The sequence below is a fragment of the Salmo salar genome, chromosome ssa14 (assembly GCF_905237065.1).
Source record: "Salmo salar chromosome ssa14, Ssal_v3.1, whole genome shotgun sequence".
Lineage (NCBI taxonomy): Eukaryota > Metazoa > Chordata > Actinopteri > Salmoniformes > Salmonidae > Salmo > Salmo salar.
In genome coordinates, this window is record NC_059455.1 from 33,971,689 (window position 1) to 33,996,809 (window position 25,121).

General features: G+C 42.1%; 2 protein-coding genes across 3 annotated transcripts; both read right to left on the minus strand.

Moving 5' to 3' along the window:
* Positions 1 to 3,654: 3,654 nt before the first annotated feature.
* a9a1b (Aldehyde dehydrogenase family 9 member A1-B) lies at positions 3,655 to 10,346 on the minus strand. The gene is given in 5 exon segments (NM_001146608.1): positions 3,655 to 4,396; positions 7,275 to 7,417; positions 8,534 to 8,637; positions 9,899 to 9,990; positions 10,112 to 10,346. A coding segment is annotated over 1 exon segment (255 nt). The 5' UTR covers positions 4,349 to 4,396; positions 7,275 to 7,417; positions 8,534 to 8,637; positions 9,899 to 9,990; positions 10,112 to 10,346; the 3' UTR covers positions 3,655 to 4,093.
* Positions 8,780 to 23,639, minus strand: LOC106569395 (zinc finger protein 567). Of its 2 annotated transcripts, XR_006758803.1 has the most exons (6): positions 23,206 to 23,639; positions 20,780 to 21,802; positions 18,857 to 19,577; positions 18,484 to 18,751; positions 10,112 to 11,154; positions 8,780 to 9,990 (listed from the first exon to the last, which is right to left on the minus strand). XR_006758803.1 is itself a non-coding variant. In XM_014140727.2 (3 exons), exons 1-3 carry the CDS (start codon positions 23,480 to 23,482, stop codon positions 8,948 to 8,950), a joined length of 1,326 nt encoding a protein of 441 aa, XP_013996202.2. In that variant the 5' UTR covers positions 23,483 to 23,639; the 3' UTR covers positions 8,780 to 8,947. The 2 variants fall into 2 exon arrangements, 1 of the variants encoding a protein (XP_013996202.2); XM_014140727.2 differs by lacking the exons at positions 10,112 to 11,154; positions 18,484 to 18,751; positions 18,857 to 19,577 and having other exon boundaries at positions 8,780 to 9,331; positions 21,138 to 21,802.
* Between the last annotated feature and the right edge of the window lie 1,482 nt (positions 23,640 to 25,121).

Genomic DNA, 25,121 nt, shown 5'->3' on the forward strand with positions numbered 1-25,121 from the left:
CCATCTTGGTTTGACACAGTCAAGACAGGTACTACATAGTCATATTTGAGGATAAATAACCTACCTACGGCAGCTATAAGTCTACTATAGTAGTCGGCTTGGTTGGTCGCAGTCTCTCCCTCCCTGCTCCCGTGTCACTCGCTCACAGTATGGCCCCTCCCCCGCCTGCTGGAGCAGCACCTCTCTCTCTCCCTCCTCTCACGCGTTATCAACTCTGGTTAATAAAGTAGCTTAAAAAAATAATAATTTTCTGCCGCTTCCCTCACTCGAACCCGACCGGTATGAATCCGACCAGGTCTATACGGCACGGGGTCTAGTTGTCCTCGGGTCCATTCAGAACGGGTCTCAATATTTGAAAAATGTATATCGGGTCCGGGTGGGAAAGCCCCAGGTCCAACTTTTTGGAACCGTGAAGTCCTGTACTTGTGGCTCTACTTGTTGGACACATTTACAGCTTGTTTTGATTGTCACAGATTATGTTTTGTCCAATAGGAAGTGAATGGTGAATAATGTATTCTCTCATTTTGGAGACACTTTTATTGTAAGTAAGAATAGAAGATGTTTGTGAACATTTCTACATGAATGTAGATGCTACCATGATTATGGATAGTCATGAATGAATCGTGAATGATGATGAGTGAGAAAGTTAGAGGGAGAAAGATAATAGACCCCCAAAAATGCTAATCTCTTCATTATTGGTAATGGGTGAAAGGTTAGCATGATTTGTTATAGCCTCTAACTTTCTCACTCATCATTGTTCATTCATGATTTTTCTTAATCGTGGCATTATTAAGATTTATTTAGAAGTGTTCAGAAACATCTTATCTACTCACTTAGAAAGTAAATTACTCCAGTCTTCATTCAGTTCCTATTGGGCAAAATATAACCCAAAACACAACCAAAACAAACTACAAATGCATCCAACGAGTTTGTAGTGTCACAAGCTTGATGTAGTCATTGCGTGCTAGAAATATGGGACCAAATATTCAACTTTTTGACTACTTTGGTAAACTATAAGTGAAATTTGACAGAATACTCACATCTTCAAAGAGGGGAGTCTAGATCTATAAAGTGCTTTAATTTCTAAATGAGATATGTATGAAAATACCCTCAAATAAAAGGAGACATTCCATACAGTCACCTCATATAAAAGATTTGATCTCAAATCCAAAATGCTCGGGTATAGAGTCCAAATACATAGGTAGGGGAGTGTACTTCCAATAGTCCATAATAATAAAAACTAGGCTCACCCAATACACATGGTGTCATGTAGTATCCACCTCTGAGGTTGGGATCTAAAGGAACAAATGGTTCCCCTCCACACAACACCTTGGCACCCTAGAGTCAGAGTCAAATGGTCTTACTTCATCTCAGTCATGCAGTCAGTAAAGCAGTCAATTTACTTGTCAGTGACGTAATTTTTGCCCCTTATTATTGGTCTGATCTGATTCTTACGGCTTACCAGGAACTTAAGATAATACTATTGAAAAGAGGTACTTTTAGTCTCTTTGAATTGTACCTCTTTCCTGGCCTGATCGACGTAGCCCAGGACTCTGTCAAGGTGTGGCCGGCTGACCAGTGCTCCCATACGGGTGCTCTCCAGTAGTGGGTCCCCTATCTCAATGTCCTTGGTCCTCCTCACAACCTCCTCCAGGAACTCAGGCAACATCTGCCTCTGAACAAACACCCGGGTCCCATTGCTGCAAACCTGGGTTGAACAAAGACACACAAGGTAAAAAAGTACATTCATAGAGGAGCTGGTGTTAAGGACTGTGTCACCGCGTTGAAAGAGCTGAAACTTGGGATCAAAAGCGCTGAAACTTGCACACCCCACACCCTACCTGGCCCTGGGACAGGAAGTTGGCCATGAGAGCCCCCTTCACTGCATTCTCCAGGTCACTGTCCTCAAAGATGAGCAGAGGAGACTTCCCACCAAGTTCCAGAGTCACTTGCTTTACCCCCTTGGAGCACATCTCCATAATCTGAGGGTTAAGAGTGTTTTGTTATGTGTTAATGCCAAAGACTACTTTTCCCATAATACAATGGACATTGTATGAATTATAGAGTCTCAACACAAAAAACGTAAGTTGCGATCTTATTCTGGGATTGTTAGATTTACCTTCTTGCCTGTGGGCACGCTGCCGGTGAATGAGACCTTAGCCACGTCTGGGTGGTGGCAGAGCAGGCTGCCCGTCTCCTGCCCACCCTGAACTATGTTGAACAGTCCCTCTGGGGCCCCGGCCTTGGCATAAATCTCCGCCAGCAGCACCGCCGTCACTGGAGTCACAGGTGAAGGCTTGAACACCATGGAGTTGCCTGATGGGGTGAGAGCAAGACAGAGGGAAAAGGAATGTTTGAAAATTTTTATTTCTATCAATTGTGTTTGTGTCAATGTAAATTGAGCAAGTTTAAAAGATTACAGTTGCATTGTTTTGCATAGTAACAATTATGGCAATAAAGTGTGTGTTTGACATTATACTGTAACTTAGGAGTGTGTGGTCATACCACAGGCCAGGGCTGGTGCCGACTTCCAGGCTGCTATCTGAAAGGGGTAGTTCCATGCACCGATCCCCACACAGACGCCTAGAGGCTCCCGCCGTGTGTAGGCAAAGGAGCCTCCGGGTAGCTGGACATGCTGGCCTAGATGGACAGAACGGGCAAACAGTGACAACACCATTAGTGGTCAGCGGCATACCTAGTCATCTTGATATCTTTACTACACACTAATGCCAACAATCCTCCCCCCAACTGCATCAGAATTCCTATTATGACCCAGTGTAACCCCCCCTATCCATCGTCATGCCAACCTGCCAGAGTGCTGGCCACCCCAGCGTAATACTCTATACACAGTCTGGCAGAGTCCACGTCCATTCGGGCTTCTGTGATGGACTTCCCGTTGTTCACCACCTCAATCTCCGCAATGTCCTCTCTCCTGTTCTGTCCACAATAGGAGAGCAAGTTCAATAGTCAGAGACTTCAATCCAAAAACTGAAATGAACTGACTTTTGAAACATTCCAAATCAGTACACTCAAGTTAACCTACAGCATGTGCAAACAGTATAATCTTGAGCAATGAGATGGATTCTGTGTTCAGTTCTGACTGTATGGGGGGGCAGAACAAACTCTGGTATCAAAAAGAGATGCATTCTGGGATGGATACCTCAATGATACGGGCAGCCTCTATCATGATGTGTGCCCTCTCCATCCCTGACATCCGGCTCCAGCCCTGGTAGGCAGACTGGGCTGCCTGCACTGCCTGGTTCACCTCCACAGACCCACAGAGTTCTAGCTCACACAGGACCCGACCTGCCAGCACAAAACAGCAGTGCCAGTCATACACACACACACACATACTGGACAAACTATCTGACATGCTATGAGAAACATGACAGAAGTTATATCAACGTAGTACAAGGAAATTGTGTACTCCTCCACTCCAGTGTAGGTTATATACGCATCAACTATGCCTATACCCATTCAGCTTAGTGTGACCATAACAAGGAAACAGTGCAAAGTTTATGACAGGATACATGATGTGTGTGTGTGTGTGTGTGTGTGTGTGAAAAACAATTGGTTTTCAGCCAGCTTAATAAAATGACAATGACTTCAGATCAAAGCCCAACAGTGGAGATTAATCAATATAAGAAAGCATTTGGGGTTAACATCATTTAATATAGACCTAAGATCAATTTCAGTATTTCATTAACCCTTAGTAGGACTTTGACCTCCACAGTCCCCAATGAGGCGCAACCATAGAGATAGATAGAGGACTCATCTTCGTATCTGTGCCATTATAGCGCTAGTCACACACACACACAAACTATCTGACATGCTATGAGAAACATGACAAGTTATATCAACAAGTAAATTGTGTATTCCTCCAATTCTGATGTGGGTACACCCATCAACTATATACCCATTCCACTGAGTGACTGTAACAAGGAAACAGTGCAAAGTTTATGACAGGATACAGCGTGACAAACAATTGGTTTTCAGCCAGCTGAATAAAATCACAGTGACTTCAGATCTAAGTCCAACAGTGGAGGTTAATCAATAAAAGAAAAAGCACTTTGGGTGTATGAACATGTAAAAATCAAGTTCTGATAAAATAAATCGTTATAAAAGTCGACGGAGGGTTCAGAGAGTACTCTTTAGAAACCAGGTAGCTACCAGTTGCAGGTTCGTAAACTGGCTCAGTGGTTGACACATCCCTGATCTTTACTCTGTCTCCGCACCAGAAGTTCAGCGGGACTTTGACGTCCACGGTCCCCGATGAGGCACAACGTAGAGTTGCAGAGAGTAGAGCAGCAGGTCGGAGCCGCCGGAACAAAACAAGCTTTTGAAACATCTTTCTGACAGTCGGACTTCGGACAGTTGCAACTGCAACTAGCTACAACTGCAAAAAACAGTAGGCTATTATTAGTCATGTCAAAAACAGCAGTAAACAAAACCCTCAAGCAATAATCATGCATGTGTGTTACAAAATGTGGCAGGCTAACGTTAGCTGGCAGTCGAACTGTGGCAACAATTCAACTATCCGTAAACAAATATAGCGATTCACTGACAGTTGTAACAAAATAACAATTCCACATGTCGTTGCATTGAACTTACACAAACATGTCCTTGTAGAAATGTTAGATGTTTTACAATGCGATCATAAAATGTAAACTTTATATTTAACCCCAAAATGCACGACCACGAACTGCTGCTACGAGAAATGCTGCTTTGGAAATTAACCGTAACTACAGGAGAACATGCGCAAACCAATTCAATCCATGCAGCTGTTGGGCTCTTGAGGCAAAGAAAAAAATGACATTAAAAAGAGGTTCAACACCTTAAATAGTTTATTATTTATGTAGAAACCAATGACATGTTGGAAATCTAAACCTGCTAATCTCAGTACAGTTGAATGGATCAACAATTAGCACAAACAGTAAATTAACTGTACAATGCTGAGGAAAACTGAACAACATGCAATCTTACATTGGCAAATTTACATTGAAGTTTTGGATGTAGTTTGAGGTTACAGAGAACTGGGAAACTTTTACCATACTGAACACAACTAAATGGCTTCTGTCCACTGTGAAATCGCTCATGTGTTTGGCAGTTGTCCTGCCTTGCAAACCTCTTGACACAGAGTCTGCAACTGAAAGGTCTCTCACCCGTGTGAACACTCTGATGTGACTTAAGTCTTACTTTCTGAGTAAAACTTTTCCCACACTCAAGACATCTGTATGGCTTGACTCCAGCATGAGAGTGCTGGTGTGCTTCAAGTTGACAATGGCGGTGGAAGCTCTTTCCACACAATGAGCAGATGAACACTTTTTGGTTTGGTACAGCTCTCCAAACATTCACCATCCTCTTTGTTTTCAATCTGTTCTTATTAAGAATATGCTCTTGGTTGTGTGTGTGTGACTCCGATGTAATCTCAATTGCTCTCGAGCCCTTGTGAAGAAGGTCCTGGCTGCTGCAGTCTGGGATGTAAAATCAAGCCCTCCCTCGCAGCAGGATGCAGAGTATCTCTGTACTGCCCCTGCACAACATGTATGGACTCAGACATGGCATCGTCATGATACACAGCATTGTTGTTTAATGTCCGGAAATTAGGACAGAAGGGGTTACCGTGCCCTTATTGGTTTATGGAATAGAAACATACAGTATACAGTATGACAAAACATACACTACATGACCAAAACCACTCTTCTGGGAAGGCTTTCCACTTGATGCAGTTAGAACATTTCTGCGGGGACTTGCTTCCATTCGGTCACAAGAGCATTAGTGATGTTGGGCGATTAGGTCTGGCTCGCAGTCAGCATTCCAATTCATCCCAAAGGTGTTCGATGGAGTTGAGGTCAGGGCTCTGTGCAGGCCAGTCAAGTTCTTCCACACCGATCTCAACAAATCATTTCTGTATGGACCTCGCTTTGTGAAAGGGGGCATTGTCATTCTGAAACAGGAAAGGTCCTTCCCTAAACGGTTACCACAAAGTTGGAAGCACAGAATCGTCTAGAATATCATTGTACGTTGTAGCGTTAAGATTTAACTTCACTGTAACTAAGGAGCCTAGCCCGAACCATGAAAAACAGCCCCAGACCATTATTCCTCCTCCACCAAACTTTACAGTTGGCACTTTGCATTCGGACTGCCAGATGGTAAAGCGTGATTCATCACTTCAGAGAACGCATTTCCACTGCTCCAGAGTCCAATGGCGGCGAGCTTTACACCACTCCAGCCGACGCTTGGCATTGTGTATGGTAATCTTAGGCTTGTGTGCGGCTGCTCGACCATGGAAACCCATTTCATGAAGCTCCTTGACGAACAGTTCTTGTGCTGATGTTGCTTCCAAAGGCAGTTTGGAACTCGGTAGTGAGTATTGCAACTGAGGACAGACAATTTATACGCGTTATGCGCTTCAGCACTCGGTGGTCCCGTTCTGTGAGTTTGTGTGGCCTACCACTTTGCGGCTGAGCCGTTGTTGCTCCTAGACGTTTCCACTTAACAATAACAGCCCTTACAGTTGACTGGGGCAGCTCTAGCAGGGCAGAAATGTGATGAACTGAGTTGTTGGAAAGGTGGTATGCTATGACGGTGCCACATTGAAAGTCACTGAACTCTTCAGTAAGGCCATTCTACTGCCAATGTTTGTCTATGGACATTGCATGGTGGTGTGCTTGATTTCATACACCTGTCAGCAATGGGTGTGGCTGAAATAGCCAAATCCCCTCATTTGTAGCGGTGTCCACATACACTATATATACACAAAAGTATCTAGACAATGCTCCTAAGAAGTTATTACGTTTGCTTGCTCACCCTTAACAATACCCATAGTTATGCATGATATGTGATACCTGAGATGTCCATACTAGGGTGTAAATTGACATCTCTTTGTAGATTGATTAAAACCAAGTTAAAATTGATAATTGAGTTAATGGGTAGAAAATAACAACAAAAAATGAGGACATTTACAGTGAGAGAGAGTGAGGATAATGCAGAGGATCTGTTTTCTGAGTAGCCTTGAATCTTAGTGGGACGTTTCTAGGTACAGGCTGATTTATTCAGGCAGTATAATTCATAGTGAGATTAACAGTCAATAGTCAGAGACTTCAATCCAAAGACTGAAATTAACTGACTTTTAAAACATTCCATACTAGTACACTAATGTTAACCTACAGCATGTGCAAACAGTATAAAGATCAGGGACAGAAAAGACCGTGAATTTGGAGTGACAGATCATCAAAACCTGGTATCATAAAGATGCATTCTGGGATGGATACCTCAATGATATGGGCAGCTTCTAACATGTGTGCCCTCTCCATCCCTGACATCCGGCTCCAGCCCTGGTAGGCAGACTGGACTGCCTGCACTGCCTGGTTCACCTCCACAGACCCACAGAGTTCTAGCTCACACAGGACCCGACCTGCCAGCACAAAACAGCAGTGCCAGTCATACACACACACACACACACACACATACTGGACAAACTATGACATGCTATGAGAAACATGACAGAAGTTATATCAACGTAGTACAAGGAAATTGTGTATTCCTCCACTCCAGTGTAGGTTATATACGCATCAACTATGCCTATACCCATTCAGCTTAGTGTGACCATAACAAGGAAACAGTGCAAAGTTTATGACAGGATACATGATGTGTGTGTGAAAAACAATTGGTTTTCAGCCAGCTTAATAAAATGACAATAACTTCGGATCAAAGCCCAACAGTGGAGATTAATCAATATAAGAAAGCATTTGGGGTTAACATCAATTAATATAGACCTAAGATCAATTTCAGTTTTTCATTAACCCTTAGTGGGACTTTAGTGGGACTTTGACCTCCCAATGAGGCGCAACCATAGAGATAGATAGAGGACTCATCTTCGTATCTGTGCCATTATAGCGTCTGTGACAGCATGGGCAGCGCCATTGGTGCTATCTCCATTTTAAAGTAGTACAATTTTTTTCTACACGATTGGCTGATCCTTCCTGATGACCCGGTTGGACATGACTCCAACAGGGTCACCAGGAGGAATCAGCCAATAAAGTTGGAAGTCCCACCCAGTTGACTACATTAAAATGGTGGAAGCCCTCAAAGGTACTGCCCATGCAAACACAGCCTTTTGGCGACTAGAGGCCTCTATCATTCTCTATGGACGCTAAGTAGCACCGCAGAGAGTAGAGCCCGGTTTCTGATGCATCGTTCCTATAACTGCCAACGGTGTCACATGCGTTTCCCAAAACACCACGTAGGGAGAAAAGTGTCTACTAAGTATGTCGTTGGAGCATGTATCAGCAGAGGTGTTATGCCGGTTGGGGGCACGTGCCCCCTCAGATTTGTCCTGTTAATAATTTGCTATGTATACTACTAGCCACCTATCAATTTTATGAAGTTGGCTTTAGCTAACCCAGATAGGTTCCTTGGACAGTTGGTCATTATGACGTTGGGAATTTGAGACAAAATATCTAAAGGATTGTATTATTAAACAGACTTTCCAAATGTGGGTCTGTTGTAGAACCACTTCCTCTCTGCTTACCTCATGTCATGTGTGCCTCAATTGGTAGAGCATGGTGCTTACAATGCCAAGGTTGTGGGTTCAATTCCAACAAGGGACCAGTACATGTCTCACATGTTGTTGCACTGCATTTACACAGAAAAGTAATTGTAGAAAAGTTAGATGTTTTACAATTCAAATTTAACCCCGAACAAGCAACTGAAATTAACTGTAAATACAGGAGAACACATGTTGCTTTCTAGATGAGGCAAAAAAAATAACATGGAAAAAAAGGATTAACATCTTTAATACTTCATTCATAATGTAGAAACCGATTACAATTTGGAAACCTAAACCTGCAAGTCTCAGTACAGTTGAAAGGCTCAACAATTAACATATGTAAACAGTTCATTAACTGTACAATATTGAGGAAAACACTATACAACATATGCAGTCTTAAATTCTGACATTGGCAAATTTACATTGATGTTTTTGATGTAATTTGAGGTTACCGAGAACCGTGAAACTTTTACCACACTGAACACAACTAAATGGCTTTTGTCCACTGTGAAATCGCTCATGTCTTTGGCAGTTGTCCTGCCTTGTAAACATCTTGCCACAGAGTCTGCAACTGAAAGGTCTCTCACCCGTGTGAACACTCTGATGTGACTTAAGTCTATTTTTCTGAGTAAAACTTTTCCCACACTCAAGACATCTGTATGGCTTGACTCCAGCATGAGAGTGCTGGTGTGCTTCAAGTTGACAATGGCGGTGGAAGCTCTTTCCACACAATGAGCAGATGAACACTTTTTGGTTTGGTACAGCTCTCCAAACATTTACCATCCTCTTTGTTTTCAATCTGTTCTTATTAAGAATATGCTCTTGGTTGTGTGACTCTAATGTGCTCTCAGTTGCTCTCATAAGCCCTTGTGAAGAAGGTCCTGGCTGCTGCATTCTGGGCTGTAAAATGAAGCCCTCCCTCACAACAGGATGCAGAGTATCTCTGTACTGCCCCTGCACAACATGTATGGACTCAGACATGGCATCGTCATGATACACAGGATGCCTCTCAGGCTCCACTTTCACTGGGACAGTGCTGAATATGTCATCCAGTGGTTTCCCTACAATGGACAAAGAGTTACAGGAAGGATGGGATGGGATGGGAGTGGGATATTGATCTGCCTGAGATGAGAACATCTGTAAGCATCTCCCTGTAGAGTAAGACCCATCTGGGTGGCCTGAATTATTCCCACTTAGTCCTTGTGTAACAGAGGACCACAGCTGACTATCTCTCTCATCCATTCTAAAGTCCACACTGTCTGTGATTCCTGGATCTTGTATGGTTCCCTGGGCTACATGTTCTTCCACCTGCTCTGCTTTCACCAGAAACTCCAGTCCACCCCTCACCTCTTCAAGGTGTCCAGACCTCTGCAGCTCATTGAAGCTCTCTACTGGGTCCTCTACAGGCATGGCTTGGGCTTTTTGGTCCTCTTCATCACCTGGAAGTAGACAGTTTATGTAATTTTGAGAAATTATAAAGTCAAATAAGCAATAAAACAAAAATACTGAACAATGCAAAATAACCTGACTTGTACCACTAAGAGTAGGCTTGCCTCTCACCTTTTTGTGGAGTCCCACTCCCAACCTGAATTCCCTCAGCATCTTGCCTGTCATCTGTCACTCGTGTTGCTGCTTCTCTTTGAGCTTTCCTCAGTTCTCTTTCCATCAGCTGTAAACTATTTTGAAGACCTTCTATCTCATTTTCTTTCTGACACATTTCAAGCCGTAGCACTACAGTGCCCTCGTCTACAAGTTTGGTTATTTCTGCAACAGCTGACTTTGTTAGCACGTCCATGATGGCAGCTATTTGTGTACTGAAAGAAACAGACATTGTTTAAAAATTTTTTTTTTTAAATCTACGTTGTTACACAAAAACGAATATGTAGTGCTTCTGTGAAATGTTTATAACAGAATCGTTTCTACAATTGTACAGTTCCTTGAAGCTGGCTGGAAGCATTGTTTGTGAAAAAAAGTTCTCTTCCGGGAAGCTTGATAACGGAAACGACGACAGAAAGGGTTACCATAAACTTTCTAATAAATGCCCTTATAGGTGGATATTTCTGTGAAATCAGTCATAAATAGCTACTTGTAAAATTGAAAACACAAATAAGACAATCAGTTCTCTGCAGAACATTTTTTTTTCCGCAAAACCCGTTAAAAATAGAAAATGCTTTGGTTTATGGAATTGATACAAATAATGACAAAACATCTCTAGACAATGCTCCTAAGAAGTTAAATGTGGTTGCTCATCCTTAAATCCATGGTTATGCATGAGATGTGATACCTGACATTTCCATACTTGGGTGTAAATTGACAATCCTTTGCATATTGATTGAAACCAAATTAAAATTGTAAGTTAGGTTATGTCAATAGGTTGAAAATAGCAACAAAAGGGACGACATTTACAGAGAGAAAATCAGTTTTCAGAGTAGCCCTGAATCGAAGTGGGACAGTTCTAGGCCCAGACTGAATTATACAGGCAGTATAATTAATAGTCAGACTTCAATCCAAAGACTGAAATGAACTGAGTTTTCAATTCCTGTCTGCACTTTCCTGGTTCACCTCCATAGACCCACAGGGCTCCAGCTCCCACGGCACCCAACCTGCCAGCACAAACAACAGCACTAGTCATATAACACACACATACTGGGAAACATGACAAGTTATATCAACAAGTAAATTGTGTATTCCTCCAATTCTGATGTAGGTTATAATACCCATCAACTAGGCCTAATAGTCATTCAGCTTAGTGCGACCATGAGAAAACTGTGCAAAGTTTATGACAGGATACATGATGTGTGCATGTGACAAACAAGTGGTTTTCAGCCAGCTGAATAAAATGACAGTGACTTTTGATCAAAATCCAACAGTGGAACTTAATCAATAAAATTAAGCATTTGGGGTTGTCATAATTTAATATAGGCCTTAAATCAATATATGTTTGAATAAACCCTTATAAAAGTGGAGAGCTTTGAGACTACACTTTAGAAACCAGGTAGCTCGTAAATCGGCTCAGTTGTTTACAACTTTGATTTTCACTCTGTCTCCGCACCAGAAGTTCAGCGGGACTTTGCCGTCCACGATGAGGCGCAATGTAGAGCCGCAGAGTAAGGACTGGTATCTGCTGCATCGTAGTCACTTGCGTTACCCAAAACACCACATAGAGAAAACGTTCACTAAGTGTGTCATTGGCGCATGTGTTGATACTGATGGGATCGAAAGAAAGGCAGCGCTACTCTCAGATAAGCTTTATCCATTCAAATCTTACCTTAATATCAGAATTATTTAACGTGGTCTCGGGACAATTTGAATTATTCTGTAGGTAAATATGTAACACTACATCAAATACAACAAGTGTAGACCTTCCCGTGAAATGCTTACAAGCCCATAACTCTTCTTGAACTGCACTGTTGGTTAAGAAAATATTTACCAAATAGACTAAAGTAAAACAATAAGAATACAAATAACGAGGCTATATACAGGGGGTACCGGTACAGAGTCAGTGTGGGGGGTACAGGTTAGTTGAGGTAATTTGTACATGTAGGTAGGGGTGAAGTGACAATGCATAGATAATAAACAGTGAGTAGCAGCAGTGTACAAAAGCACACTGTCAATGTAAATAGTTCGGTAGCGATTTTATTAATTGTTCAGCAGTCTTATGGCTTGGGGGTAGAAGCTGTTGAGAAGCCTTTTGGTCCTAGACTTGGCACTCCAGTACCGCTTGCCGTGCAGTAGCAGAGAAAACAGTCTATAACCTGGGTAACTAGAGTCTCTGACAATTTTATGGGCTTTCCTCTGACACCGCCTATTATGTAGGTCCTGGATGGCAGGAAGCTTGGCCCCAGTGATGTACTGGACTGTATGCACTACCCCTCTGTAGCGTCTTACAGTCAGATGCCGAGCAGTTGCCATACCAGGCGGTGATGCAACCGGTCAGGATGCTCTTGATGGTGCAGCTGTAGAACCTTTTGAGGATCTGGGGACCCATGCCAAATCTTTTCAGTGTCCTGAGGGGGGAAAAGGTTTTGTTGTGTCCTCTTCACAACTGTCTTGGTATGTTTGGACCATGATAGTTCGTTGGTGATGTGGACACCAAGGAACTTGAAACTCTCGACCCGCTCCACTACAGACCTGTCGATGTTAATGGGGGCCTGTTCAGCCCACCTTTTCCTGTAGTCCACGATCAGCTCCTTTGTCTTGCTCACATTGAGGGAGAGGTTGTTGTCCTGGCACCACACTGCCAGTTCTCTGACCTCCTCCCTGTAGGCCGTCTCATTGTTGTCGGTGATCAGGCCTACCACTGTGGTGTCGTCAGCAAACTTAATGGTGTTGGAGTCGTGTTTGGCCACGCAGTCGTGGGTGAACAGGGAGTGCAGGAGGGGATCATGTACCCACCCCTGAGGGGCCCCGTGTTAAGGATCAGCGTGGCAAACGTGTTGTTGCCTACTCTTACCACCTGGGGGCGGCCTGTTAGGAAGTCCAGGATCCAGTTGCAGATGGTGGTGTTTCGTTCCAGAGTCCTTAGCTTATTGATGAGCTTTGTGGGCATTATGGTGTTGAACGCTGAGCTGTAGTCAATGAACAGCATTCTCACAAAGGTGTTCCTTTTGTCCAGGTGGGAAAGGGCAGTGTGGTGTGCGATTGCGTCATCTGTGGATCGGTTGGGGCGGTATGCATTTAGTATATGTTAAGTTACATTGTGCATGGAATAGCGGTTGTACAATATCATACGAATTAGAGGACGTATAGTATCATACAAGGTCAACAGCATACACATTGGATGAAGTAACTTATCACAGAGACAAATAATTAGATGTATAGCGAAAGAACGTCTGTGTATAAAGTGATGCGGAACGGAAAAAAGCATCCAACGTCGCAAAGTCTGTAAATAAGGAGCATTGTCAAGTGCAACTTTATTAACCATTTTCAAGGCTGCCTACTTTTGAAGAAAGCTTGGAGTGAGATTTGTTATGTGAATTTCACTGCCCCTTGACATAACCCCTAGATGGGAGTCTGGGTGTCCTCCCCCAGGAAAATGCTACTGTTCTAAAGCTTATTTCTTGCAATTCTACGTATTTTGATATGGCTTAGGCCTATGAGCAGAGTGGAAAATAAGGTGTATTCAGGATGCTTTGAACATTAAATGAACACTCAATTTGACGTCTTTGTTATTGAGATTTTTGTGGGATTAAATTTAAAGTATGCTAATGTTTTACTTTTTTTTACTTTATTTATAGCTTTTCAGATAAAAACAGTACAAACCCAACCCCTCATTCTCCCATCCATCCATCCACTCCCTCCAACTCTCCCTCCAAACCAGGTCTCTATAAAAGTTCAATAGGAAAGAAAAACAGAAACAAAACAGTAAAAGAAACAAAAACAATGGCGAAAGAAAGTTACATAAAAATGATCAGCAAAAATGGCCACTAGAACATACATGACTGCTTACCAAACTATGAAAGTTACACTAAGAAAAAGACAACCTGGTCCCCATTAATACAATACGTGGAGAGCCTAAGTCTAACTTTTGTTGGGACCCATACTCTGTGTACCTAACCTTCTCCAGAGGCAGAGATGACATCAGCTCCTTAACCCACTGCATAAAAGAGGGTGGCTTGGCAGACTTCCAGTGAAAGAGGACAAGGTGGCGAGCTAGCAGCTTGGTAGCATTCTGGTCTAGGGGAAGTACCCCAAAAATGACAGTGACCAGGTTGGGGCTAACAGTTGTATTACACATACGTGAGAAGCCACTCAAAGATTGGCATGATCAAAACATGTGTCCCACAGTCGCTGGACTCTGGTGGCATCTCAATGCTGGGAACAGATGATTAGATGTTAATGGAGAGAAGCCTCTTGCTTGTTTAGGGCTAAAGTGACTTCGGAATTGGGACCAGATTTTAAGGGAGTTCTTAACAATGGGGTTCAAAACATAGGTGCCAAGGCCATGGGCAGTGGGGAGCACAGGAGCAAGACCGGAGAAGTTGGAAGGCTTAGGTCTCTCTAGATATACCTTTATCATTGGTGGATTTGACTTATTCCAAATGAAGTTTGAAATGTAGCTGTCCAGTTGTTTGAACATCAACTTTGGCAGAAAAATGGGAATAATTTGGAATAAGTACAAAAACCTAGGTAGTACAGGCCATCGTCTTACCAGAATAAATGCGACCTGATAATGAAATGGGAAGAGACGACCACTTTATGAAATCCTGCTTAGTGCGTTCCAGGAATGTTTTGAAGTAATGTTTTAACAGAACCTTAAATGAGCATGTGATCTTTATCCCCAAATAAGTAGAGACCTCATGCTCCACCTTAAATGGGAAATTGGCATACCCAATTCCTTCTGCTAACTGATTAATGGGGAGGAGCACGCTTTTTCTTAGGTTTAACTTATAAACCAGAGAATGTCCCAAAACCTTGTAGCATGTCCAAGAGATGGGGTATAGACTCCACAGGGTTAGAGCTGTATAAAATATTGTCTGCATATAAGGACACCTTGTGAGTTGTTTCCCCTAAATACTCTCCTCCGCCCGCAGGGTGATAGCAAGAGGCTCAATAGCCATATAAAATAGGAAAGGGGATAAACAGCAACCCTGCCTGGCCCCCCTGTGGAGAGGGAAGTAGCTGGAGGTAACATTGTTGGTGTGAACAGAAGCCACTGGGGGCGGGTACAAAGTCTTAATCCAGGAAAGGAATGACGGGCCAAACCCAAATCTCTAGTACTGTAAATAGATATTCCCACTCAACCTGGTCGAAAGCCTTCTCAGCATCAAGAGAGATGACAACCTCTGGCTGTACAGTTGAGTGGGCAGAATGAAGAACATTAAATATCCGGTGTATATTATAGAAAGATTGCCTAACTGAGATAAATCTGGTTTGGTCAGAGTTAATTATATTAGGCATCACTGTCTCTAAACAGTGCGAGAGGACCTTAGTGAGAATTTTATAAATCGCAGCACAAAAGGCTTATAGGGAGGTATGAGGCACTTTAGTGGATTCTTGCCTTTTTTAAGCAAAACCGAAATAGTCGCCTGGGTGAGTGTCTGTGGCAGTTTCTGACTAGAAAGAATTTCATTGTACATTGAGCTGAGGATAGGGGATAATTTAGAGGAGAATGCTTTCTAAAATTCAATAGGGAAGCCACCAAGCCCAGGGGCTTTACCGCTCTGCATGGACTGGATTGCCAGAGTAGCTTCATCATCACTTAGAGGCATCCATGTTGGTATGTTCATCTGAATTGAGACAGGGGATGTCCAGATTGTCTAGAAATGCATGCATTCGAGATGTCAGGAAGAGCCTCTGACGAGTAACGAGCAGAATAGAATTGCTTAAATTTATTGTTGATTTCTTTGGGATTGGTAGAAGTTGAATCAGCTGCAACACAAATTTCAGGTATGGTGCTGCTAGCAGCGGATTGTCGAAGCTGGTGAGATAACAACTTGCCAGCTTTCTCACCGTGTTCATAGAATCTTTGCCTCGACCTAAACAGAAGCTGTTCCGTTTGTTTGGTGGAAAGATTGTCAAATGCCGATTGGTGTAGCAGTCTCTGTAGAGTTCAGGAGTCAGAGAAGAGGCATATCTGTTGTCCACATCTAGAATGAGTTGAGATAGCTCCGATAAGCATTTGGTGCGATATTTGTTGTCATACGCTGTGTATTAAATAATTTGGCCCCTTAGATATGCTTTTAACGACTCCCACAAAGTAGAGTGAGACATGACAGGGGTTCAGTTGATCTGTAAAAATATTTCAATGTGAGTTGATATGTATTTTTTAAACACACTACAGGATAGTAATAGTGGGTCAAGTTGCCACACGCGTTGTGACACAGTACTGTCCGGAAAGCGGATATCTAGCTGGACAGAGCTGTGGTCTGAGATAACGATGCTGTGATATTGGCTATTAGTTACAAAAGGAAGAATTTTATTGTCCAGCAGGAAAAAGTCAATCCTAGTGTATGAGCGGTGGATTGGAGAAGAAAAAAAGAGTACTGTTTAGCAGTGGGATTGCTCCTTCTCCATGGATCAGACAAATTATAGGATTCTAGAACTTGGTTGATTACTGGGCCTGATTTTGAAATTACATTGTTGGGCTTCGGTCTGGATCTGTCTAGACTTGGATGCAATACACAATTGGAATCTCCGCCCAGTATCAAATTATGAGAGTTAAGGTCGGAAAGTGTTGCGATGAGGTCAGAGAAAAAATCAGCGTCATCCCAATTAGGACCATAGAGGTTAGCCAGAATAACCTGTGTGCTAAACAATTTACCCATCACTATAATATATCTGTCATTAGTATCTCAAATTACTTTGGGGACAAAACCGGGTGCCTTTTCTGATAAGGCTGCCCCTCTGGCCTTAGCACCAAAGTTGTAGTGAAATATTTGGTCTACCCATCCTCTCTTTAGTTTATCATTGTCGCTGGACCGGAGATGGGTCTCTTGGAGAAAAACAATGTCCGGACTTAAGGAATTAAGATGAGCATACACTCGGCTATGCTTGACCACCTGGTTAATTCCTTTCACATTCCAGCTGATAAAGCATGTGGAGCCTAGAGTATGTGAATTAGGCATAGTCATAGTAATTAGAAATGAATGTTAGTACGATCACATGGTCAGTGTGCTGAAAGGTCAGAGTAATAAAATATAAAGACAGTAAAAAAATTAAAAACAGCTAAAAACCCAGAAGAAAACCCTTGGACCCTTATGCTGGTCTTCCCCCTGTTAGAAGGCTGCATCTACCTCTCCTAGACTAGAGTAAAATGCTAGCATGTTAAACTGAACCTCAGTAGAGCTCTATCCAGGGCGAACATAATCAAGTTTACACCTAAGGAAGGGAATTCTGGAGGGAACCACCTCAGCCATCCAAGGTATCTTATGCAATATGAATATTTGAAGGATAGTAAAAAGGATAGTAAAGACATGAAAACGTATAATTGTTTGTGTTATTAGTTTAAGCAGACTGTGTTTGTCTATTGTTGTGACTTAGATGAAGATCAGATTTTATGACCAATTTATGCAGAAGTCCAGGTAATTGCAAAGGGTTCACATACTTTTTCTTGCCACTGCACATACATACTCCAAGAACACCAAATTGACTGGAAAACGCTTGGTAATTACTACCCGTCCTGCAGTGTTCGCTCGGCTATACAACCTGCAAACCCGTGCCATCCGCCACCAAGCACCTGGGCGGAACAAACAGTCAAATAGTAAAGAATAATACACATGGTTCTTTGGTAGTATAAACTTGTATGTATTAAACATGCTCACAGTATGTTAGTTGGGTATCCTATTAAGGCATGGAAAGAGAGCTCAGTGGTTATACTTTGGTAGCGACTAGGCTAATTATTACCGCGCCACCTATCACCGTGGCTGTACAGCCGCATCTAGTTGGTAAAAGCTAACTTTGCCATGTACTGTCAATAAAATACGGTAACGATCCTGGGTTTATAAGCGCGGATATCGACTCTACCGCACGAGCATGCTTTTGCGGCACAGCCGATAGCGCGCTGGATTTCGGCCTAGAAGGTCGAGGGTTCGAAACCTGCTCCCTGCTGTTTCATTACAATACTTCAAACTATTGTACTTGTGTGAACATGTCACCCTATACATAACATCATTGTTCATAACGTTAAGTTACTGGATGAATAATTGTCCTTTTTTGGCAGCAGGGTGGAGGCATGTTTCTAATCAAGACATGAATTCACTAGTTGGTCCTTGGTCGCGTTAGCACGGCTAGTGCATTGTCACAGTGTGAGCCCACAATGGCTAGTTAGTATTATGTCGCCTGTCCTCCTGTGGATGTAGGTGCGCGACAATGTATTATTTGGCCTTGGTTGGATCTAAGAATGTCTTCTGCTCGCCGGAGGGAGTAGTTATCGTCAGTGGGTAAACAATGCCGAACTTGGTGTCCAGACAGCGGTGTAGAAGCCACCTCACCTCGAAGGCTGACTTCTTCATGACTGCCGCCATGTAGTCCGAGTAAATGAGAATATTACGGCCGTCGTGGGTGATGGGAGCCGCTCGCACTGCCTTACGGAAGACATCCTTCTCCTGAAGGTAGTGGAATTTAACTACTATGGGTCTGGGCGACTCTCCATTCTTCCGTGTGGACTGTATGTTTCTGTGCGCACGGTCAAGGATGGGGGCGTAATCGCATTTCCTGTAGCAGTTTAGCTATGGACAGGGTAGGCTGCATTCCGCTGACCTGGTAAATAGATAATAAAATGCCCTTTAGACGACCCTTACACTCCAACCAAATCATTGTTATATTTATTTCCCCCCTAGAATCAGGTCACCCTAACAAACTTACATGCTGTCGGTCTCTATCTGCTGCCTTTTCGATGTCACAGCCTAAATGCCAATCACCAAACGAGAGGACAAGTGTGGATTAAATCAACTTTAGTACATGCTGTCAAAAGGCTGCATTCTGCAATAGAGACGGGAGTAACAGCAAACTCATTTTGTTGACAACATTGTACATAAAACAGCGCTACCGTGTTGCTCTATTAACAGTTTTATAAACTCCGCGGAGAACGTTCTCTCTCTCTCTCCATTCAGTGCCACATTAATCTTGAGTGTTTCTTCTTTAAAACACGCATCCAATCATCTTTATCCTTTACATAACTAGACTAATCATATGCTTTAATGTGCCGCAGTTCACAGTGCCGTGGCAAGACAGGCCAATAATGATAGAGGTTCCGCTTGTGATGTTATTAAATTGCAGGTGCAGATGCTCCGATTTCAAAACCATTTAGAGCACAGTTGAAAATGACTAATTTGAAAAATAAATTTGAAAAATAAAACCAGTACTTTTCGATGCGTGAGAAGAGGCTAAAATGCGTGTCTCACGGCCAATGCGTTAAAGTTTGCAGCTCTGGGTAAGGCAAACAGTTCAGAGATTTAACGATGCTCCTACGAAGGATCTAACGATGAGCTTAACCTTAAACCGGGCCTGGAGCAGCAAGTCTCAGCCTCCGGGCCAAAACAACTTTTGAAGCATCTTTGACAGTCGCACTTGGGTCAGTGGACACCTAGTTACAACGGGAAGAAAGAATTAGGCTATTATTATCAGTCATGTCAAAACCAACAGTGTACAAAATCCTCAAGCAGTAACGTTAATCATGCAACTTATGTTACAAAAGGCTCTGCACATCCAGTAATCCTAGCTGGCAGTCGAACAACAATTCAACTATCCGTAAACAAATATAGTGGTTGATTGAGTAAACAAATATAGTGGTTGATGGACAGTTTCACATTTTGTTGCATTGCATTTACACTGCAAACTCCTTGTAGAAATGTTAGATGTTTTACAATGCAATCAAATGTAAACTTTATTTTAACCCCAAAATGTACTAACTCGAACTGCTGCTACGATCATGCAACAAAGTAACACTATTGGATGTGCTACTGAAATGAATCATAAATACATGAGAATATGCACAAAGCAATTTAAGCTAGCATGCAGCTGTTGCTCTCTTGATGAGGCAAAGATAAATCACATTAAAAAAAGATTCTACATTTTAGTGGCACTCCAGTCTCCTTTTCACCTCATTTTACACCTGATTTACTTAACTATGTATACCAAATACTTATATAATATATAACTTTTATTTAACCAGGTAGGCTAGTTGAGAACAAGTTCTCATTTACAACTGCGACCTGGCCAAGATAAAGCAAAGCAGTGCGACAGTCAAGTATGTAGTGTGGGTGTGTGTATATATATATATATATATATATATATATATATAATATATATATATATATATATATATATATATATATATATATACATACATACACACACTACATACTTGACTGTATGTTTGTTTATTCCATGTGTAACTCTGTTGTTGTTTGTGTCGCACTGCTTTGCTTTATCTTGGCCAGGTCGCAGTTGTAAATGAGAACTTGTTCTCAACTAGCCTACCTGGTTAAATAAAAGTTAAATAAAAAAATAAAGGCACATGTCAATAGGTGGTCCAGGTAAGTCATGACAAAGCACAAGTAAAAATGTTTTACCCTTTAGTTTGTCGTGTACTTTACTGTATTTATACTTGGGATATCACTATTTAAAAATCACTGGATGACATCTTGAAATACTTGATTGGAAACTTAATCCTGCTAATCTCAGTACAGTTGAACAGTTCAACAATCAACAGTTCATTAAGTGTACAATGCTGAGGAAAACACGGAACATGCAATCTTACATTCAGACATTGGCAAATTTACTTACATTGATGTTTTTGATGTAGTTTGAGGTTACAGAGAACTGTGAAACTTTTACCACACAGCACACAACTAAATGGCTTTTGTCCACTGTGAAATCGCTCATGTGTTTGGCAGTTGTCCTGCCTTGCAAACCTCTTGCCACAGAGTCTGCAACTGAAAGGTCTCTCACCCGTGTGAACACTCTGATGTGACTTAAGTCTTTGTTTCTGAGTAAAACTTTTCCCACACTCAAGACATCTGTATGGCTTGACTCCAGCATGAGAGTGCTGGTGTGCTTCAAGTTGACAATGGCGGTGGAAGCTCTTTCCACACAATGAGCAGATGAACACTTTTTGGTTTGGTACAGCTCTCCAAACATTTACCATCCTCTTTGTTTTCAATCTGTTCTTATTAAGAATATGCTCTTGGTTGTGTGAGTGTGACTCTGATGTGCTCTCAGTTGCTCTCAAGAGGACATGTGAAGAAGGTCCTGGCTGCTGCAGTCTGGGATGTAAAATCAAGCCCTCCCTCACAACAGGATGCAGAGTATCTCTGTACTGCCCCTGCACAACATGTATGGACTCAGACATGGCATCGTCATGATACACAGGATGCCTCTCAGGCTCCACTTTCACTGGGACAGTGCTGAATATGTCATCCAGTGGTTTCCCTACAATGGACAAAGAGTTACAGGAAGGATGGGCTGGGATGGGAGTGGGATATTGATCTGCCTGAGATGAGAACATCTGTAAGCATCTCCCTGTAGAGTAAGACCCATCTGGGTGGCCTGAATTATTCCCACTTAGTCCTTGTGTAACAGAGGACCACAGCTGACTATCTCTCTCATCCATTCTAAAGTCCACACTGTCTGTGATTCCTGGATCTTGTATGGTTCCCTGGGCTACATGTTCTTCCACCTGCTCTGCTTTCACCAGAAACTCCAGTCCATCCCTCACCTCCTCAAGGTGTCCAGACCTCTGCAGCTCATTGAAGCTCTCTACTGGGTCCTCGACAGGCATGGCTTGGGCTTTTTGGTTCTCTTCATCACCTGGAAGTAGAGTAATTGTAAAGTTAAATAAGCAATAAAACAACACCTTGAACAATGCTAAATAACCTGACTTGATAGCACCAAATGTCAGCACGCCTCTTAGGTGCTTTTAGCAACTCGGGTGTATTTACAACCAGCGTGTGGTCCTTTGTAGCTCAGTTGGTAGAGCATGGTGCTTGTAATGTCAGGGTAGTGGGTTCGATTCCCAGACAACCATGCAAAGAAATATATGCATGCATGACTAAGCTGCTTTGGATAAAAGACTCTTCTAAATGGCATAAATATATATATATATATATATTACATACACTAACCTTGCTTTCAATTGTATCTGTGGGAAGCCAGAAGTTACAACAGACCTGTTTAACCCAATGAGTCCCACCGTAATGTGATGCGTTTTGGACTTTAACCCCTTTTAAACATTGTGTGTTTCAGCTACAGACTACTGGGTTGTACCATTGGATTCTTACAGTTCTTCTGCATAGATACCAGATATCATACGTAGTTACCAACCATTAGTCTGTGATTAACAGGGGCTGAGCTAGAGTGGTGTTTGTGAGACAAGGGCAGATCCTTCAGTGTGTGTAGAATACGAATGGTTTGAGCTACAAACTATTAAAAGCTATCTATGAAAAGCTTAGACTCTCACCAACACACACGTAACATTTTTCACAAGCTACACAAGGGGTTCTTCTACATAGAAGACCATAGGAAATCCCAGGACATAGTGTCTATAATACTTTAACAAGCTCACAACTAGTTTTCACTGACTAGTTGGATATTCATTTCCCAGTGAGCAAACCATTTCTGTACTAAACAGCATTACTATCAATTCATTTTTTAATCAGGATTTGCTTTGGCAGACCTTTAATTGACATTAGCCAATAAAAGTCACGGATGCAACTATTTGTCAAATTGTTTTATGTTCTACTTATACAATGGGTGGGTCTAATCCTGAATGCTGATTGATTAAAATCGCATTCTGCCTGTGTCTATTACACAAGTTACCACCAGCTAAATCAATGAAGTTAAAATGCCTATTTACTCTGTTCCATCTGACTGTGCAATCCAGTCTCATCAACCCAGACAGGCAATTTATAAACTTAATCTCCACTATAAAAAGCATCTAGACATGATCTCACATTTCTTTTAGACTAATATTTAGATTTCAACAGCGGAGATTTGTATACACCTTGTCTGTCTCACCGACATTTGCAACATGGTTTCCATATTCAAATTCTATCTCCAGCTGTCCCATAGTAATGAACGAGTCGGGACGAGACAGGCAGTGTTTCCCAGGCAGTCGAAATCATTAATCAGCTGGCATCCTTTTTATGAATACAATGGAAAGCAACGCTAGTGTATGTAAATTTACCCGCGTTGCTAAAAGCACATACTCTTACCTTTTTGTGGAGTCCCACTCCCAACCCGAATTCCCTCAGCATGTTGCCTGTCATTTGTCACTCGTGTTGCTGCTTCTCTTTGAGCTTTCCTCAGTTCTCTTTCCATCAGCTGTAAACTATTTTGAAGGCCTTCTATCTCATTTTCTTTCCGACACATTTCAAGACGTAGCACGACGGTGCCCTCGTCTACAAGTTTGGTTATTTCTGCAACTGCTGCCTTTGATAGCACATCCATGATTGCAGCTATTTGTGTACTGAAAGAAACAGTGTTAGACATTGTTTTCAAATAAAATCACTGCTGTTATACAAAAGCGAATATGTAGTGCTAGTGCCTCTGGGAAATGTTTATAACAGAATCGTTTTTAACTACTGTACAGCTGATCGAAACTGGCAAGCAGCACTGTTTGGTAAAAAAAAAAAAGAAGTCTGGAAAGATGGATAACGGAAATGACGACAAATGTTTACCCTAAACTTCTTCTTCGGTGAGATTTAACGGAGGTTGGCATCCAATACATTACATTACCGCCTCCAACATAACTATTTTTTATTTAACTAGACAAGTCAATCCTGAAGAACTTAAAAACAAGTTATTATTTACAATGACGGCCTCCCGGGGAACAATCCGTTGTTCAGGGCCAGAATGACAGATTTTACCTTGGGGATTCGATCCAGCAACCTTTTGGTTAGTGGCCCAATGCTCTAACCACTAGTCTACCTGCCACCCCATTACACTTTGTGATACAAAATGTGCAAGGGGAACCAGAAAAAAATAAATGTTCATTTTTAATTACCCTACCAACTAACCATACTCATTAAAACCCAACACCTTATTCCACTACTTTAACCCAATCTGAATCAGGTCAACAGCCTGAGAGGCAGTGGCGATTTTAGCATGTAAATCTTGGTGGGGGAAAAAAAACTAAAGTGGGATGGATGCATGCCAGCAATGCCACAACAATAAACAATACATTAATTGCACTATAACGGTGACAAACGGTGACCACAAACAGCCTACATAAAGCTGACCCAACAGCAGTCTCAAAATCTTGCCACTGCTACACCTGGCTATCAGCAGAGCCTTGTCTGGCAGCAAAACAGTTCATTCAGCCTCATTTACTGCCTTTAAAAAAACATAGCTGATATGGCTGACTTGCTTAAACAAATGTGTTTTCTAATGACAATTAAGATGTACAAACTATGGCATAAGGGGAAGACAAGCAGATAAGAGGCAATCTGTCATTTCAATTAAGACATTAATGAGCGAGCTAAGACGGACATAGGCAATATAACTATTTGTTTAGCACTTTTGAAACATACAGCGAGAAACTTCAGAACATAGGCCGTTCTTACAGTGTTCTCCCTGTACACCAAGTCAGAACCGTATGATAAATAAAGGAGGCATATAAGCTGACAATGAAAGCTCTTACAATATTGTAATGACCCTGGGTTTATAAGCGTGGATATCGACTCTGCTGTTTGAGCATGCTTTTGCGGCACAGTCGATAGCGCGCCGGACTTCGGGCTTGAAGGTCGAGGGTTCGAGACCTGCTCCCTGCCTGTTTCATTACAATATCAATGACTACATTTCTCTAAAACAGGTTATAGACTACATGTGCACTACCAAGTCAGAACAGTAGGTGAAATTAAGAGGTGTAAATAGACCAAATTATTAGGTTGAGGCACATGGGCTACTAACATCTTCCTACACTTAGTATTACTTTCTTAGCTAGAGTATACATATCTCCCTGGCATATTACATAATTTATGCAGCAGCATGCAATACATTTTTGGACTCACCTTGTTGTGCTGTGCTCACTTGAACAGGAGGGTGGTGTGGTGGTCCTTCGAGGGCAAATGTCATCAAAGTCTGGCATTCTCTGGATTTATGTTGCTTTCAAAACAACTGGGAACTCAGG

Bases quoted from the DNA above. Each gene is read 5' to 3' on its own strand.
- LOC106569395 (XM_014140727.2), bottom strand. From the start codon at position 23,482: ATGTCTAACACTGTTTCTTTCAGTACACAAATAGCTGCAATCATGGAT. The intron at 21,803-23,205 runs GTAAGAGTATGT...CTCTACTTCCAG, and splicing joins GAGTGGGACTCCACAAAAAG to GTGATGAAGAGAACCAAAAA. The intron at 9,332-21,137 runs GTAAATGTTTGG...ACAAAGAGGATG, and splicing joins GATTGAAAACAAAGAGGATG to GTAAATGTTTGGAGAGCTGT.